Source organism: Colletes gigas, unplaced genomic scaffold (assembly GCF_013123115.1).
Source record: "Colletes gigas isolate AHSC1104 unplaced genomic scaffold, ASM1312311v1 Colletes_gigas_Sc00032, whole genome shotgun sequence".
Lineage (NCBI taxonomy): Eukaryota > Metazoa > Arthropoda > Insecta > Hymenoptera > Colletidae > Colletes > Colletes gigas.
Window position 1 is genome coordinate 986,408 of NW_025106661.1, and position 20,632 is coordinate 1,007,039.

The following is a 20,632-nucleotide window of genomic DNA, read 5'->3' on the forward strand; positions in this document are numbered from 1 at the left end:
GGAAAAATTTTAATAGGAGGTTTTAGAGACCAAAATAAGACGAAAATCAAGAATACCAATTAGTTGATGGAAGCTTCGTTAAGAAGTTATTAACGTTTAAAGTTCTACCTGTGCTCAATTTTTTTCTCGAAAATGCACAGGATTTCGGGAATAGGTCTATTCACCAGAAATGATTGTAATTGACCCCCACAACAGAAAATAATTTTTCCAGAACGATTTGAAAATTTTTTTTTTCGCCGAAAAATTTCAGCACCTACCCTGTCGGTGCCCTGTTGATTTTTCTTAACAATTGGTTTTTCATTTTTAATAAATTTGTTTGATGCTTTATAGAAAAGTTGTTTAATACTTTTTTGTAGGTGCCCATGGGCTCTGCTTCAGAAAACAATTTCAATGAGATACCTTTACTATTGTAGAAGTTATGGTCGTTTGAAAATTGGACCACTTTTGGGGAGTTTTTCTCACTTTATGGGGTAAGGAACAACTTTTTCAATATTGTTAGAATTTCTACATATTCTTCGCCAAAATACGCGTTGTTTGCCGTTTGAAACATCGAAATCCTCCAATCCATTCAGAAGTTATGATGTTTTAAAGATTCGCATTCAGGGAAGCATTTCTGGCCTCACATTAGATTTTCGAAACTGCGTAGGAATTCTGGGTATGTCTATTCACCAAAAATGCTTGTAATTGACCCCTGTAACTAAATGTAATTATTTTAGTATGATTTGAAATTTTTATATTACGTCTAAAAATTTCAGTACTTACTTGAATTTTTTTCTCGAAAGTGAATAGGATTTCAGGGGTATGTGTATTCACCAAAAATGATTATAACTGAGCCTCGCAACCAAAAATAATTTTTTCAGAACGATTTGAAATTTTTTAATAACTTTTTAATGAAGCCTCAGTCAAGAAATTGATATTATTGATTTTCGTCTTATTTTGGCCTCTAGAATCTCCCATTAAAATTTTTCCAGGTGTGACCGAACACCCTGTATAACACACCGATTCAATGATTAGATATAAATCATGCATTGGTATTTCAATACATACTGTTGCGTTGCAAACCTAACTAACCAATGACTAATTAAACCGTGCCCAATTTTTCTTCCCGACTTTAACGCCTCCACCCACTAAGGGTAGATATAAACGTATGCTGTAAGCAACGAAAAGAATCACTGTAAAAATCCTCGTCGTGAAAGGATATACCACGCTTCACTATACAGGGTGTTCGGCTACCTCTAGCAAAAATTTTAATGAGCGATAGTAGAGGCCAAAATAAGACGAAAATCAAGAATACTAATTTGTTGATGGAGGCTTCGTTGCAAAGTTATTAACATTTAAAGTTCCGCCTGTAGAATGACAATCCGCTAAACAGCTGCGTTCGCGCGGACGGTTGCGGCAGGCGAGTGCTAGTGGTTCTCACGCAGCATGAAAAATTCTGCTTACCGACATTATCGACAGCCTTAGATTTTTGTCCACTTATGGGAATGCGAACACCTTACGTTGAATAAGATTCAACCTGTCTTATGAAAATCCAGAAGGGCATATCAAAACTCGCCCGACGAGATTTTCACAGAGAAAGGGTGAATGCCAGTTCCAATACACAATGTTGTGAACAAAAATCACCCACATGCGATTATACACGCCCCACGATTGTCCACAGTGTCCACAAGTATCCACAAATAATCCTTTCAGGCACTAACCACTATGCAATTAAATAAACACATACCGCGAAAATTTCATTTATCCTGCGATTCCTTTTTACATTTTTAAATTGAAGTGTATTTGAAAAATTAATAACAGTTTTATTCGTAAGTAACTCGGAAGAATCGTGATACACGTACACGTAGAGACATTCACGAATAACATAATCGCGGTACGTGTTTATTTAATTGCATAGTGGTTAGTGCCTGAAAGGATTATTTGTGGATACTTATGGACACTGTGGACAATCGTGGGGCGTGTATAATCGCATGTGGGTGATTTTTGTTCACAACATTGTGTATTGGAACTGGCATTCACCCTTTCTCTGTGAAAATCTCGTCGGGCGAGTTTTGATATGCCCTTCTGGATTTTCATAAGGTAAGGTGTTCGCATTCCCATCAGTGGACAAAAATCTAAGGCTGCCGATAATGTCGGTAAGCAGAATTTTTCATGCTGCGTGAGAACCACTAGCACTCGCCTGCCGCAACCGTCCGCGCGAACGCAGCTGTTTAGCGGATTGTCATTCTACAGGCGGAACTTTAAATGTTAATAACTTTGCAACGAAGCCTCCATCAACAAATTAGTATTCTTGATTTTCGTCTTATTTTGGCCTCTACTATCGCTCATTAAAATTTTTGCTAGAGGTAGCCGAACACCCTGTATATGTTCTGTGCAATCACAGCAGGAATAATAAACAATTTTATTATTAATCAAGAATCAGTATTTTTATACTCTTCCCGTCGTGACCCAATAATTCCAAATGAACTACGCAAATGTAGGCATACCACATAAAATAAAGTAAAAAAAAAGAAGACTTTGTTTCGGCTGCGAAGCAATGTGCCCTCGTGCTATGCTGCGCGATCTGTGCGTATGACACAACTCCGCATGCTGCGTTCCGTTCCATAATTCTCGAAGGGCCACCCAAAATACTTTTTGAAAAACCAATGAAGTTCGAAGTCCGTTGCTTGCCAGTAAGAGCCCGTTGCTTTTTGATTTATGCTTGAATCCTCGTATTCTCGTATACTCTGCTCTAGTTGTAAGCTCTTGTCAACGAATCTAATCTAAGTTCTTAATTTTACCCTTAAAATAAGCTCGGTTGCCCCTACCAAGGTGACAAAGATGAGCATCGATCACCGGTGGGAGGATTGATTAAACCAATTCTCAAAGTCGTCACCCTAGCAGGGCGTTTCTTACATTTTGCAACATTCCCGCTCACCCTACTGGTTAGTGTCCAGGTAGACCATCCAAGAGTGGGCGAGAACGCTTCGTTTTTACTAATAATTTGGGGAAAGCCACCGACGGCTCCTCAAGACCCCGGTGTTCCTGAGCTATGCACGAACGGGGGTTTACGATACGTTAATCACTATTGAGGCGAGGAAGAGCTCCAAGGACTCGCAAGTCCCGTGTGGAGTTTGGAGATTCCTTAAACGATCGTAACGTAATTTGCCAAAGAAATGTCTCTAAGACATCAATCATATTAACTGAGTTACCTATCACCAAAACTGGCATGAAAAGACGTCTATCGCAAACCATTGCCCAACATAAACAAAAAAAAAGTATCACCGCTAAAAAGGAGACAAGGCCCATATTTCCGATGTATAACCATGAAAAAATAGAAGAAATGTTAAATTCAGCTAAACAAGAAATTAAGCGCCCAGAAGCAAATTACATTTTAAATTATAATCAATTGAAAAGTTTTATAGAAAACTCAATAGAAGCAACTGACCCAATTAAAACAGCTAAAGAATTTATAGAGGGCACACCCGCCCTAATAAAAATGTTGTCAAAAATCTATCTTTTCCTAAGAGAACGTAGTATTAAAAATAGAATCCATAGATTACTAACTTCCAATCCACCATACGACTCTGTAGATACTACAGACTTGTCATCAGACTCCGTTATTATGTAAAAAAACGAAAGAAAAGTAAAGACTACAATTATAAAATAATGGAAAAAATAATACAATGGAATATAAATAGAAACAAACTTTAAAAAACAACACCACCCATCAAAGAGATTCACCAAACTACAGCTCCTGTGGAAACACACCACTGATAACAAACCACATTCTGTACCAATGCAGAGAATTCGACCAGGAAAGACAGATTTATGGCATCAGGTCAGATACGGCCCTAAATCAAATCTATGCTACAAAATTTAACGATACAAATGTGAGAAGCAGCACCGTTAATCGTCGCTAATAATCCAGATGTTGATGCAACGTAAAGGAAACCCAGAAGAAGAAGAAGAAGAAGAAATGTCTCTAAATTTCGATCTTCAAAAATAGCCGTAAGTCACGTCCGCATCGTAAACCCCGTGATGTTAAGGTTCGTTAAGAATCCTTAACACTCTTGAATTTTATCGAGGCTGGAAAACTTAATTCTATGATAAATAGGTATGCTAGTTTCCAACTGTCTAAAAACAAAGTTTGGCATTCGTGGGCAATTTTAGATGTGTAGTCTGACAATTAGCGCGTTAAAGCGTTGCCTAATGATATTGTAATTCATTTAAAAATTGAATTTTGGCTTTTCGACGTTTTAGAATAAGAATAACCACGTGTTGTCGATTCCTTTTACCGGAAGGAAACCACCGAGGTTGCGCGCATGGTAGTAATAGCAATCGAAACGTGGCCGCGGAAAACGATCGAGACAGGTTGTTTCCGCGCGCGAGCAATAATTGCTTTGCCGTAAGATCGAAAAGCGGTTCGCGGCGGACGCACGAAACACGGCTACCCATGGCAGATCTAAATCGATCGTTTTAACGTTTCGACGCCCATCGACTGAATATTATTATGCAATTCGCTGGGAATACGAAGAACTAATGACGGAGAAGAAACCTGCTCGAAGTCGGTTCGTTGCGTAATTGCGAGTAATTAGTCCATTTACGAGCGGTACGGGTACGTACGGGTTCGGGCCGCGCATATATGCACGCAACGTCGGCCGATGTGCAAGCCTCGGCGCAAGAAGGCATTAATTCTCCCGTTATTAATGCATTTTGATTGGATTTTTTTCCGCGGCAACGTTACGTTTATTGCACCATAGATTCACGCCCCGTTACACCGTCCGGCTCCATTAATTAAACACAACGGCGAACTTAGCCGCTCATTTGTAACGTTGCTATGATGCCGCGGCGTTTGTGTGAGTTTGACGTTGCATTAAGCTAACGCGATACGTGTCGGCTCTCGTTTTTACTTACAAGACAGAGCTTTTGCTATTATGTTGACGCGCGCTCATTGTTATTTTCCCGAACGACTTTATATATTTCATCGGCACAGCCTTCCAGTGACATATTTACATCTTTCTTAACGGTTTGCTTTATTGCTACGATTTGTAATACGCCGCTATGCGCGAATATTTGTCAACGTTACCTTCGTAGTCTTTCTCTCCAAGTTGGATAGGGTTTGTTATATCGATGGTAGATACATATTGTTTTAAATCCTACTGGCTAACTGTTTACGACATATGCAACTGTTGTATTTCGAATATGGCGCGCGAATCTAGAAGGCGTTTGCCGCACGCGACACTAGGAGCGAGAAGTTGTTCGTTGGTTTTTGTTTGCGCACGAGGGCCGAGAGGTCGTTATAAACCGGCGGACATTAGCGAGTGAGGACATGTACGAGAGCACGAGAATAAAGATATAGAATTAGACCCCGCGCATCCGACGCTGACCGTGACCGGCAACTTTGCATCCACCCGCACTTACCCCAATATACAACAGCAACTATTTTCGATCGTGATAATTATTGTAAACGTAGACCCCGTTGCGTTGGTCGGAATTGTTTGCACGATGGATGACTTCATGCAAATTTAATTTAACTAATCTCAACTGAATTATTTTACTTAATGTTGACTTTTACCAAATTGGCAAATGGAAATCAACTTTCCTTTAAAGCATTTAAAAAATAATGAACTAATGGAGGATTACATAAGTTTTCAAATAATTACTTTGACATATATTAAACAATTATTAGTTTAAATTTGCGGAGGGTCGCAGTGGCCCTAACAATTCATTTAAAAGTTAATTTAACTAATTTTAATAATTTTAATTTAACTAAACGAATATTGTTTGCTATTTTTAAATTCTATATTATGTAAAAGTAACAGTCGTGAAACGTTGCAAGATCAAACATCGAGTTCCAATCAAACAATTAATAATTATGCTACAGTATATTCGATTACAGTTAGACCGTTTTGTATATTTTTTTAAAAAACCCACAAGAATTAGATTTTATCGAATAAGAATTGAAACGATAACACTTTCCTTTTCCCCTCATAATACATTAATTATTTGCCACGTTCGGGTCTCGTTGAATATACATATTCTACCATTTTTACTCTTATTACGAGTTGACATAATTTGAAGAGCCTTCCTTCTGAATCACTTACATTTAACGATACCTTGAAAGGCCCCACATTAATATACTTTTACCGCTCGAAGTATATCATTATAAAGTTACGAGGCTCACTAACCATCCTAGTGGCGCCCGGTATTATATGTATACCGGTTCGTCCACGACAATCCTGTCAATTATTCACCTACTGGCTCCCGGTGTTCGTTCACGACAAATCAAAACCCTCTTATTGGCTCCCGGTGTTAGCCATAGACCGATTTGATCGCGACAAACTGAATTTTAGTGTCTCTTGGCATTAACCATGTAGCAGTTTGTCCACTCGCCTTAATTTCCTCCTATTAACAAATTATTAATGACAATTCTCGTATCAATGGTAAACTTTCCATCTAGTGATCCAAAAAGCAACCGTATCGAAAGCCTGCTGAATAACAAATTATACAGATGATTCTAGAAACTGCGACAAGCTGTAACACTTTTTTTTAAACGAAGATGTAAAAAATGGTTACAGGATGGGTGTTGCAAGCTTTTAGACTAATGCAGCCTTTGAAGAACTCAATTAAAGAAATGCATTCGATAGATTCAGCTAATTATTAGTGAGTTGTAGAAGAAACTTGCTCAACTAGAAAAATCCAAAAATAGATCTACTCGACTAACTTTTAGTGTTTGTACATAATAAGTATACTACGCATCTTTATGCAAATTCATATTTTTATTAATAGAGTTAATGAAATAAAAGCTCTGTAGAGGGTTGTCTCAACCCCTACATATAATAATTCGTATTTCTTATTTGTTCGCATATTAAGTCCATTCTGTAGTTTTACTGGAATTAAAATGTTTCATAAATGCATAAACATTCGCAGTCTAATAATAAGTCACTAAATTACTCGTCCCTTGACTAAATTGCTAGACGTGTCTAGGTCTAAACCGGGCTTTAGGGGCAAACACGGACTTAGTTATTGCGCTATCGTTCTGTGGCGTCGCCTCCCATGTTCGCCACCAGAGGGGTCGCACTCTCACAAGCGCTCAACCGACGCCCTCGGTTGCTATACAATACTCAACCGCCTTCCCAATATCCCAGTCGTCTAAGGCAGGGCCTGCTAGAAATCCTTACTGATGAGTCCACTACCAGGCCCGGATGAAACGCGCCCTCTCCTTTCTGTTTCTGTCCTCCTACAAATTTAGTTCCTACCAACAGCAAAGCAGCGCCACAGTTCGTTCAACTTACATGACCCAGGTTGTGTGCCAGTTAAGACGGGCTATTGATGTTAATTATTAAATCTACTATTTGAAAGATCTACAACTTCATATTTTGCAGAAGAAACTTCAAAGAATCAGGTGCATTTTGTGACCACAGACTCTCCATATCTCTATCATACGGCATCTATTGCTCGACACGCGACTCAGTTTCAAAATTGCGAGATCAAAAACAAGCAGAAAAAGCAAAGACTCGATGATGTTTCTATAACGCAATCGTTGACAAAGTTTTCTATTGAGTTTGGCGCATAAAACCGATTACAATAGTAATTACCAATAAGTAATTACTTATAAAACCTAGGTTGTGTGTCAATTAAAATAGGCTACTCATGTTAATTACAAAATCTACCATTTGAAAGATCTACAACTTCATATTTTGCAGAAGAAACTTCAAAGAGTGACATTTTGTGACCACAAACTCTCGATATCTCTATCACAAGGCATCTGTTGCTCAACACGCGACTCAGTTTCAAAATTGCGAGACTAAAAATAAGCAGAAAAAGCAAAGACTCGATGATGATTTCTTCGACGCAATCGTGGGCAAAGTTTCCCATTGAGTTTGGTGCATATAACCGATTACAATAGTAATTACCAGTCGGAGGCTGCGGAGCCTATGCTAGAGTATCGATCATCGGAGAAGTCACGGGCGAGATTGATGTTGTAATTAGACTCGGAACGACCGTCGTCCGCGGGCTCGGTAGCGTGAAACGGTCGCGGTTCGATTTCAGATTTTACGCAACAGATAATTGTGTCCTCGGTATTCGAGCACCGATCTACAGCGATTCCAGCACGACGAAAAATGTAATCGTTTATCTGGGACGAGTGATCGGCTCGCCGAGGCGGCTCGTCGCCGTCAAGATCCGAGATCTCCGGGTGATGCGCGCGAATATATCGATCAAACCGGGTGCCCGGTAGTTTCCACGAGGAGATAGAACCTTGCGATGGCACGTCGTCGTCCCGTCGTCACTCGCGTCGCCCATTATCCGCGTCTGCTTGCGCGGTTAATGGGATCGCGAACTGCGCCCGATCGCAGCGCTCGATCCTTCCGCGCGCGGTTGTCTTCGTCTCCGGTTCTCCAACGACTGAACTTGATGGCGATTGCGTCATCGAGTTGTGACCAGGCTGTTTCTACATCTGGACGGCTCGACGACGGCTACGCTTTTAGCCCCTAAGCTCTCTTACTCTCGTTTTCTACCTTGCATCTCTCTCTCTCTCTCTCTCTCTATCTTCCTCCCTTCTTGGTCTCGCGCGAGCGCGTAGTCTCCTTCTCGCTTCCTTCCTTCGGCAAATCGTGCAGAACGCTGGAGGAATACGCTTGGTGACTAGCATACAATAGAAGAGAGTGATAGGCAGTTTTCTGAGGGATCCAAAGTAGTTGCAACGTGCGACAGCTGTCACGACGTCCTTATGAGAGAGAGGCTCGGCTCGATAAGAGCCAAGAATAAACGCACGGTCACAAACGCTGGGAAATGTACCTGTATCGACGAGCTCGCAAATACCTGGACGAAATGATACTCCGGGTACCGCGCACGTACGTTCTTCGATTATGGCTGCACCGGTGGCAATCAAACTGTAATGTCGAATCATTCGTTTCTGAAAACGTATTTAATGTGTACCCTGAAGTATTACGTTAATACAAAAAATACGAAATATGTATATTGAACATAGAATTTATTAAAACAATTGTTCTGTCCGTGGTTGACCTCCGTCTTTCGGACCTTGTTAAGTTTTCACGTGTGTGCCGACTAATACAAACTCGAAGGACCACCTTCTTAGAAGGAACACCAATTGAACACTAATTAGAAATAATTTTTCGTATGGTGTTTATTAAAAATCAATACTTACTACAGTAACATTCTAAGGACAATTCTAATGATGAAAGGTTCCTTTAAAGTTCTTCTGACGCTCCGCGCGGTTTTTTGTTCTTAAATACTAAGATTGTCGATGAAACGTAACTAAAACTAACCAATCGGTTGACGTGCCTTCTCGGGGGTTGAATTTCCAAAATTCTCCAAGTCCAGGTTACCACCCATCAGTCGGGGTGCAAACTGGAGCCACGTAAATGGAAAACTTCCTCACACCCGACCTGATACCGTGCCCAGGTATGAAGGCCGTCAACTGATCGCGCGATTTGAAAGATTTATGACACGTCAATCGCAATTGAGGACGACGGAGCAGGGCCCTGGTAAGAGCCCCTAATTTGGCTTCAAATTCGTAATTATTCTTTAGTTACAATTATTAACAAGCGAATTGAAAATAGCTATTCTCAAAAATAGCGGTGTTTGCAAGCGACCATATCATAAATATGGCCAAGTTCCTAACAATAATAGTCGAATAATAGAAGTAATGTTGGATGTGGGCAATAGTATGACTTAACATCAAGTAACTTTTGATTTGAATTTTTTTGGACATGCTTTCTACAAGTTTTCTGCATTGTACAAAACTAATTTCGTTCCATTTTCCCATAATAATGAAGAATTTTAATTTGTTATTTTAAAATCGACAACTTCTTATTTTAATTGTATATTATAGTATGTGGCCATTCTAGGACATCAATTTGGAAGCCATGTTTTGGTACAAATTGTATGACCCGAGAAGTTTATATTTGGGTTTCTTATTGTGCTGAAAGATAGCAGTTTAGTCCCTTTGGTCTTGATTGTTGCATCTCATCATGGAAGTGTTTTAAAATATTTACATAATCCTTTGTAATCCTTTGCAATCATCCGTCCATTTATTCGACGAACGAAACTTACACCTAGCACAATCATACAACGCCACAACATAATAACTCGATTCAATTTTTGATTCTGTCTTTTCCTGATTTATTCTCTTCCACTTGACCCAAGTCTATTTATGTTACTTTCATCTGACCAAATTTTAAACATATCTTTTAATATTAATATGAGTTATAAAGTATTGCTTTTAAAATATGATATTGTCGATTTAGGCAGAAATCGATATATCGTTTAACATGTTAATATCTTTCGATGTTTGGTTCTCATATTAATTATTTTTTTTTTTATTGATCACTTTTAAAGCCTCGATGAAGGTTTATTTCAGCTTACATAAGTATAACAACATATGCATGTGTAGGTTCACGAGTGTATGAATTACATTAATCTGCGTTTATTATAGGTAGTTTCTAACTTCTCTAACTACATATATGTCTTTAAATACGTAAGATAAATTCTTTTAGAAAAGAGAAGACTTAAGGCACCGTAGTGTTTAGTTTTGCAATTAACGCTTCCATGTTGACTGGTAGTTGCAATTTAATTTTTTGCGGATTCTTAACTAATTTTGCTCTTTGATGGGTATAGAGTTTACATAGCCATGATAACATGGTTAACATGGTTTCTACCATGTATCTACTACATGACTATGTATACTATTAAAAGAGTAAAAGGGACTGTTAAGTTGTAACGATCAACACTAATGTTATTTATTATGACTATAAATTCTCTGATTCATTTTCTCTGGTAGACCGTGACACAGTGGCATTCAAAGGACACTGTTAAGTCATAGAGGGGTTTACTGACCCAAGAGCGAACAGCATATGCTATACACCGTTGGAAAGGTCTCGCCAAGGCGAATCGACTGATACCATTTTTAACTTCGATATCAGATGGGATAATGTCGAAAAATGGTCTCAAAGTTCGAGATTTTGCGGTTTTGAACAAAAGAAACCGGTAGTAAAAGCCCATCCGGCCCGAGGGACCTCGGGTAGGCACCTGAGGAAAAACCGAGGGGTGTAAGCGATACTCTAGCAGATTGGGACGGCAAATGTGCCCCACCACCTTCATTTCAGTGCCGTGTTGGGCCTGCGTTTGCCGCATGGGCCCCGTTCCAAATGCCCAGGGCGAAATCGCCAATGGATCAGTTGTTTTTCATGAACATAATATATTCATGATAGACGATTCGTAGGTATGAGTTGGGAATGTGCAGGTTTGTATTCAGTATTCACATCATTATGTTTCGTTCAATCAATAAAATGTCACTCCATTCACTATTGTAAGTGACGCATTAGTCTGAATACTAACCTGCACATTCCCAACTTATACCTGCGAATTGTCTACCATGAATATATTATGTTCATGAAAAACAACTGATCCATTGGCGACTTCGCCCTGGGCATTTGGAACGGGGCGCATGCGGCAAACGCAGGCCCAACACGGCACTGAAATGAAGGTGGTGGGGCACATTTGCCGTCCCAATCTGCTAGAGTATCGCTTACACCCCTCGGTTTTTCCTCAGGTGCCTACCCGAGGTCCCTCGGGCCGGATGGGCTTTTACTACCGGTTTCTTTTGTTCAAAACCGCAAAATCTCGAACTTTGAGTCCATTTTTCGACATTATCCCATCTGATATCGAAGTTAAAAATGGTATCAGTCGATTTGCCTTGGCGAGACCTTTCCAACGGTGTATAGCATATGCTGTACGCTCTTGGGTCAGTAAACCCCTCTATGACTTAACATTGTCCTTTAACAAAATAATATTTCCATTCATTACAATACATGTACACAAAATGACTTGCATGTTCTCCAGACATTAGTTCTATTTAAAATGCATGCTGAACACTCGTCGGTGCTTCCTACGAAAATAATAAAACATTTTATCGAGAGTGTTTCGATGAATTTTCCAAATAGTTCATTGCAACGAATTAAAAATTGTTTTCATTCTAATATATTGTATAACGTTCTATTTTGGCGAAAAATTAATGTATTCCTCCTATAAAGCATCCTGAAAGGATCATTAGTGGCCTGTCAAGTGCACAAAGCTGTCAAATGATCGGTGTCACTTTTCGATTACGTCTTTTGATCGTAAATTTTGAGAACGCATAAAACCCGTATCCTTATAAATTGCCCAAGGACGTGGACTTTCGTTCGTACAAGAAAATAAGTATCCGCTCTAAAGAGATTATGAAAGGGATCAGAGATATGTATGTAGAGGCACGGTAAATCTAAGGTAAACCTAGCGCGTGGTTTTATGTTTCGTTCGAATACTGCATCTACGCTCCCCATTACGTTTAAATTACACAATAACATCAAATTGCTTTGTTTTTTTGTATCGCGTACTCTAATCCAAACTAAAGACGATCTCATCACATACTCGAGAGGTGATTAAAAACACGTTTTTTATGAAAATGAACCCATATTTCGTTTAGTTTCTATCCCATTAACATTGTGAAACATCTTCGACTTAAAATAGTTTTTCAGAAAGTTCTATCAATCAGGGATGGAGGAAGTTATTATTCTGTTCCCTTATTGTATAAAATAAGGGAACAATAATAAAATATTCGAGTGTTAAACATGATATTCTAGTCTTATCAAAAGTAATGTCTGATGTGGAGATTAAACTATAATCGTTCGCGGCGCAGTTACTCTTTATATTTAAAAATTCCAATTGACTGAATGTTAATTGACTTAAGTGCACCGAATACAAAGATTTTTTTATAATCTAAGCATTTTGCAGCATTTTTTACAGTAAAGCTTTGTCTGTTGCAATGATAAAAATACCCCATTTTCGTAAAAAATGAGGAGATAAATGATGTCAATCAAGGGTGTGTAATCAATGTATTAAGGTTTCATTGTCGCATTTAGTTGTCATAATTGATTTTTCTCGATGATCTCAAAGTCCCAAAACTGAAGACTCTGTGTCGATAAAATTGAGTTTGTAAACTCTCGAAGAATTTGCAAACAATTCGACACATTTTTTGTACTGGGCAATTTAAATCTAATAACAGTTGATCCTAGAAAATTCAATGCATCTAGATGATAAATTATAATGTGTTCATAGAAGGTTAATGAAAAGAAATATTTAAATTATTTTCAACTTTTTCAGAAATGCTAGAGTCAAAAAAATCTGAAAAACATCTTTTCATCGATATTACTATTAATTCTGATAATATTTTGTTGCAGGTGAAAAACCGTACCAGTGCACATGGGAGGGCTGTACGTGGAAATTCGCGCGTTCCGACGAATTGACGCGGCACTATCGCAAGCACACGGGTCAGAAACCGTTCAAGTGCCATCTTTGTCAGCGATCGTTCTCGCGGAGCGATCATCTGTCGCTTCACATGAAAAGGCATTGATAAAGAGGGCCGTCTAGCCGATAGGGAGGGAGACGAGGAAGAAGAAGAAGCGAAAGGGGATGAAAAATCACTGTTGTTCCGGGAAATCGGGACTAAAACGGTGATCGTAGACGAAGACGATGATTCTTTTTTATATTCGGGACCTGAAAAGCCTCATCTCGACTCTCGGATCGTCTCGATCGAACGGGAGTCGGAGGCGGAAACTAGGAGAAAAAGAAACGAAGAAACAAACAAATCGTTCATTAGGTTTAGAGGTCTAACGAAAGTGTCTCTATAATTATTGGTGGATGATCGTGCGAACCTGCCAGCAGTCGCGATGTACGAATCGTTGAAAAATGTATTTTTGTTTTCTTTGTTGCATAGATTCTATTAAAAGTCGATCTATCGTGAAATCTGTTGAACGGAGTTAGGGCATAAGAGTTGTTGATATTTGAAATTTTTCTGTGAAAATTTATTTATTCTGTCGTCGAATCGACATTTCTTGTAATAAGCGCGTTCGAGGCGGACATTTGAAAAGCTGAGCTTCGAGGAAGTCTGCACGAGCAACTGCTGGCAGGTTCGACGTGACCAGCACGCGACATCGCGTAATTTCTGTTTTTAATTCTAGCCAATTTTTACTCGTTCGTATTTCCAGTTTGTTTTCTCTCTCTCTTTTTTTTTGTACGATTAAATAAGGCCAGCTCAACTAGTCTAGAGCATCATGTATCGTCTATTGCGAAGAATAGAGCCAGTAAAGGGGAAAGAAGTAATATCGTTAAGGTAATTAAATGGTTAAATAAGTAAAGAGAATATCGAACTCCGGTGACGGAGCTTGGGACTTAGCATGCTCAGTTAAATAAACTACAATCGTGATCGTGAACATTTTGTAAAGCATTGAATAGCGATTTTTCGAGATTATGCACAAAGAATTTCGCGTTTAGGGACGGACAATCATTAACAACGTTCTCATTGTCAACGGAAACAAGGGAATCAGACGCTCTAAAAGCCAGTATTACGTGTCCATTAAGCAATACGTTAATGTGTATACCGTCGACGGCATTTTACGATGCTTTCTTCGAAAGTCTTTGTGTTTTCTTTTTTAGTCGCGAACAATTCTTCGATCGTACCGTCCGATCGGTGCGCTCTTTTGTCCACAACAAGGTGCCAAAGTAGAAGGTGCAAATGTACGGGATTGTCCATCGATACATTGCGCTCAAACGTGGAAAGATGAAAGTAGATCGAAGAATTATTTTTTTAAACGCTTTTGCATCGCGTTCGTCGAACGTTACAGACTTGATTCGTGCACATTTTATTTTGGCATCTGCAACGAAACGGTAGCTCAAGGTACGCTCGAAAAGCGAACGAGAAATTTCTTTAAAACGCAAGAACGTACGCCTACGTTCCTCGTGGTTTCGAAACTGTAAATAGAAGAGTCTTATCAGGGTTCGATTATCATTGACGCATCGTGTCGGCTATTCAATTATCGTCAAACTAAGTTAGATGAAACGCGGCTCCGAAAGCGACGGTATAAAATGCGAATTCTATATATCGAGACATATCGAAATCGAACGAAGACATCGACTCTGGTGCGTTAAAGAGCGAAACGAGGCTGGAGGCCGCGCGATGCATTCCTTGATGCTACTACGGCCGGATCAAAGTCAACTGAACGCTCAAGACAATTTCTCTATTTTGTTTCGTAGAGAAATCTCTATTCGAAATGACGATGATTGAATAATGACGCGATGGGGCGATTTGGAGACGATCCATCGGTGTCCTTGAGCGAGCAACTGATTTTGCGTCGACCTTACTCGCGGGGAAAACTGAACAGGTAATGGAAATTTATAAAAAAATTGGACATCACTGCTTCATTTTTCCTCGAGACGACTCGAACGAAGCGTTTCTCGCAACCTTGGCCGAACGTATCGCAGGAAAGTCGAGTACGCTAATCGCGTCGCGATGTATTGTAAATAATTTAGAAACCTTGAGAAGTACGACGTTTCCGTATACAGCACGTGTATAGCATCCCCTCACCCCGTTTTCTTCGAACCTGTATTTTCGCCGCTAAGTAACGCGACTAACGGTAGCCGCAAAGAGCAGAAACTATTTCGAAGCTAGTTAAAACGATGGAACAAGATGCCAGTATATGCTAGAGCCAGTTTATATCATTAAAGAGAAACCTCTACGTGTAAGATTAATGCGAAGATTGATAAATTAATATTTGTTACGTGTTGTATTTTCATAGGGAATAGTGCCTTTTAATGTTAAGAGAGAGGACGCTGCGTTAGGCCTTAAGTATACTGCTAGTGCCTTAAGTCACGCGAATCTTCGTGCTTGTGCACATTTCATAACGCGACCCCTTCGAATCCTCGTCCAGGAGGACCAATGAGATATATCCAACCGTTGCTATATTCGGTCGAGAGCCATGGTTACGCTTCGGTCTGGTCGAAAACAAATGTACCCTTTCGCTTACTTTTCTCCGTCGAATTTCATTTATCGAGAACCGCGGTTACACGATGATTCCACTTGAAAAAATTGCCGTTTCTGTTCCACCTCGAGTTCTACAGCTGCGCGATGTTGATCCAAACCGATCATTCGATCGTCGTAGTCTCCGAGCGATACGCGTCGAAATCTCGAAAGGACCGACCGCGCCTCCGGGGATGTATGAATAATTTTCGTACGATCGTCACTGTGAAATTCAATCCGAAAATGTACGAGGTGCCACCCAGGATGCCATTCTACGATCTTGATGACTGATACCGTTGTACCTTAGGGAATTTCTTCAGCGGGGCAGCCGTCAGTAATCTGAGCACGGCGCGGGCGATGAGAAATGTATACTGACGTCATGCCGACACCCTCTTTGATTATTATCATTTTTTCCCCCGAGAGCTCGCGCCGGATCGTGAACATCTCGAAGCTACGGCATTGCCTCTCCGTCGAGACGATTCCTAATTGTCGACGCGGCGATGAAACGAAACCGTGACTAGTTGTCTTCTCTGCTTCGAATAACTGCAACCAGTGTGAACACCTCGTCGTAGAATTTCGTTTTGGGCCGAACTGACTGGATTTCTGTCGACCTCGATCAGACAAGACGGCCGAAGACTTAAATATACGCGAATAGTACGCGGTCTAGGGGGCACGGACGTAACAATTTATCGTACGACAACGGCTGTACAATAATTGTTGGAACAATTGGTATCACCGATAGTTGTATAGCTCGAGAAACTCGATAAGATCCCTGAAGGAGTGGCTCGAGTAGCAATGGTAAGGACGAGGCCAGGTATCGGGAGTACTATTTAAAAGAAACACGATTGCGGACAGCAGAAAGGGATCTTATTTAACTTGTCGAGTTATACAAATTATTCGCGGAGCGCTCACGTTTATGGTCCCTATTACGCCGATCGCCATCCTCGACCCGAGAAGTTTCATCGTTCGATTCCAACTACATTCCAAACTCCGTAATGGCCGCGCGACTGTCGTTAAATTATCGTGAAATCGTTGTTACCGAAGGCGAACCCGGAAAATGGAGAATTTCCCGGGAACAAGCACGGCTACGACCTCTCCATCGACGGTTCTCAAGGCTAACGACGAACGGAACATTCCTCGTGCACAGACATTCCTTGGCCGCGACGAGAAGAAGAGATTCGTGAAAAGTTGACGCGCGCAACGGCTATTTGTGTTCCATGTTAATGCGAGCCTATTCAATTTCCCGTAGAAGGCAAACCATCAATGGACTGGGAAACAGGCAACGGAGCTCTATACCGAACGCGACCGATTTTCTACGAAGGCCCCACCTAGGGAAATTAGCATTTCAAGTGCCTTAACAGACGACAACTGACAACCAACTAATCGAGGCTTCGCATTTGGATCGAAATCACCTTCCGCGAACGAGCGGTGCACGCTCGCGACTGGCGAGAATTTAGTAGTCGGCACACTTTGGATTAAAATCGGGCCGGGGGAGGGGGGCAAATAGGTTAGCGCGTTATTTGCGCTCGCGGTAATCGACGTCGGAACACGCGATACATTTCCTTTCGTTGCTCCTGGAAAATTTCGTTGTTCTTCGACTTCTATGAACCCGTTTGGTACCAAATTGTTGTTTTTTCAAGATTTATATTTATTTTCGAAAATACTTTGTTAAGCAGAAACTTTTGTTTAAGGTCACAACGTGTCCTGTAAGTAAGAACGTACGGTGGAAAGCGACTCTTTAACTCTTTGTGGCACAGGATTTCAGAAATTTTATTCCGTTTTAAATTAAATAAAATTGGTATATTTGTATTAATAAAGGTATCACATAATGTAGAAACATAAAGAACATAAAAAAAGATTGTCGCAATAAACCTTCCGCTTACAACAATTGATGAACCTACATTAGCATATTGAATGTTGCCAACACAAGTGAATACATTTGTAACATTTGTTGAAGATAGTACCAATTGTTTTACGTAAATAAGACGAAAAATAAACCTATGCGCATGCAGCTATTGCAATATTTCGAGGTGAGACTAAAAATGTCCCACCATCCATTGCGGTGCATAAAAAAAATGGAACACTTTTAATCCCAGCGTGCCCCAAAGAGTTAAACAATTTTAGCGAGGAATTGTAATAATGAATTAATATTATTAATTAAAGTCTGAGAGTATTCGAGTCTAAAAAACCAAGTAAATTATTGTTGAATATAACGTTTCTTTTATTCGTAATATATTGTAAAAATGTTACGCTTTATTTGGGTCTCGACTACCAATTTTTTTGAGTGTCCTCTGAAGAAGATACTGGTACATAATGAGTTTAATAAACGCTTCCTCTTTTTTCAATGGAACAAACAACCGATGGAAATGTATAAAAATGACTAAAAAAGACGTAAAGAGCGTGTACGTCTTTAAAAGTTGCAGTCCCACAACTTCGATCGTTTTAATCACTGTTGCTCGATCGTTTGATGGGTATCGACGTACCTGAATTCGTTGTAAAGATTCTCGATTTCTCATTCTCGTGCGCTTACACGGCTGTCGAAAAAGAATTCCACGGAAGCGTATTCATAATTTTAGGGAAACATTAGAGAAACTTTTACGGCTGTATGAAAGCGAACCTTCAAAAAGAAGTATTTAGAAAAAAAAAGAAAAATCAACAAAAAAAAAGTGAATGAATAAACGCGATGTATCGAGCTTTTCGAAGACGAAGCTGACAGATCAGTCCGTCGGAGTAGCGATAATTTTCCATTCTTCGTTTCAAGGGCCAGTAAAGATACACACACAGACACGCACACACGCATACACACATGCATCAGTCACTCACAGGCATACCTTATCAAGCAACTGCAATAAATTGCGTCTTTAATCTGCGATCATGCGCGGTGCTCAATCTTTCTTGGTGCTTTCGTACGTTGAATTTCGATGTGCGTAGATATACATCAACGTGGACAATATGAGGAGATCGGTTCTTAAAGATCCATTACGCAGAAGCGCAGAAATGCATCGCTGCAGAAGGTGTGCGCGCGTTTGCGTCCAACGAGATATAAGGCTACACGGAAGACGAGATAAAACGTTCAATAAAATTCACTTAATTCGGAAAGCAAAAAAACTTTACGTCGGTTTTCTCATTCGCCGACGTTCCAGGACCAATCGTAAATTTATTTCCTAGGCGATAATTACCGCGTATCAACGATCGACCGATTCCTTTCGTCCAGTTTGCACCGTTTCGAAGCAACAATTGCATATTTCGTGTGGTCCAATGTCTCAGGTGGCGGAAACCAACGCGACTAGTGATTCTTGACTCCGAGACAGAAATTCTCGTAATGACACTAAACGGAACTACTAGGTCGTAAGGTAGACACTTAGCCAAGTAATGAACTACTGTAAATAGTATGTAAAGGTAAATTCCGTTGATCATCGTCGGTGAGACGATCCGCGCGGATCAACGTAGCATAATTCTTTCGCAATAATGTAATCAATGGGGGCCAGTAATTCTCTCTCGGATCTCGCACGGATTTAGACACTGCGAGGCGCGTGGCGTGCCCTTGGTGCTGAATTTCGGCATGGGTTCGTCCTCGTGGTGCGTCGCGTTGTTCTTTTCACGCGCGAAAAGAGCGCCGCTTCGCACGGAAGGGTTTTCAGGTTCCTAGAGCAGAGCACGAACTGCGTCGAACGAGAACACGGAGAATTCGGTGTTTTTTTTCTGATCGGCGTGTTTTGGTTGGACGCGGTAGGCGCGCGAACGAACGTTCAAACCGTGGACATCAACCGTCGCCGAAGTTCAGAAGAAAAGGACGAATTATAAAGTCGCGCGCCACTAACTATTACTTTTTAAGGATAAACTGTATATGTCGCGTAGGTTTTTTGCGTAGGATCGATAATAATATATTGTTATGACTCACTGTATAAACGAAGGCATTACTATAAAAAACTTTGTACTTTCTAATTACTTTAACCGCGTCGCTTGAGGACGGTGTCGCCATTCGTATCGCGCGCACGTCGCCAAGGGAGGTTCGTTAGTGCATTAAAAGAAAAAAAAATATATATAAATAAAAAATCTATATATATATACATACATATATATGTATATTGTAAATGTGGTTGTAATCTTATTACTGTTATATCGATATATCGATGTCCTTGATTTGGATAATTTATTTATTGCGATCGAACGAAAACGGAGAGCGTGTAATTATTGTATCCCGCGGAACATGTGGAAAAGAATTAAGGGCGATAGCGAATTATATTACGAAATGCGCACGAAATTATATATTTATACACGTTATAGGCGCGAGGACGCGTCTCGGAGACGGGCGTTCCGACGCCGCGATGAAAGTCCTACAGAGAAAAAAAAATGACGTTTTGCGACGGCAGGGCTCAGCGCATATTTAATATTGTACTTTGCGAATTCCTACTGTGGAAGTAAAAATTATTATTGTATCGTAAAGGGCGATCCGCGTCCCGATTGTCGTTAATAAAATTATATCGTCGAGTCGCGGCGATGCGCGCACGGTGCGTCACGTTCGTCCTGTGTGGTACAACAACTCGCCTGTCGATAATCTTATTATCGAAATGATGGTTACATATTTTAGATAATACTATTATCATTATCATTATTATGATTCTTATTATAATTGCTACTATTACTATTATTATTGTATTTGGCAGGGTTACGACATTAAAATCGTAAAAACAAATACGTTCACGCATTTCGTTCGCGTCCTAACTCCGCTCCTTGCGCTCCTTAAAAGGGTATAAAAATCTGAAATTCGAACAATTTCTTTCCCATGAATTTTTT

The 20,632-nt window shown here is 40.1% G+C and overlaps 1 protein-coding gene across 1 annotated transcript in view; it reads left to right on the forward strand.

The window, feature by feature from the left end:
- LOC122402051 (Krueppel-like factor 6) overlaps window positions 1–20,632 on the forward strand; it is a 957,196-nt gene extending 936,564 nt beyond the window's left edge. The window contains exon 7 of the mRNA XM_043404559.1: window positions 13,221–20,632. Within this exon, the coding sequence (XP_043260494.1) occupies window positions 13,221–13,393 (173 nt within the window). The 3' untranslated portion in view covers window positions 13,394–20,632. The remainder of the gene's footprint in view (window positions 1–13,220) is intronic.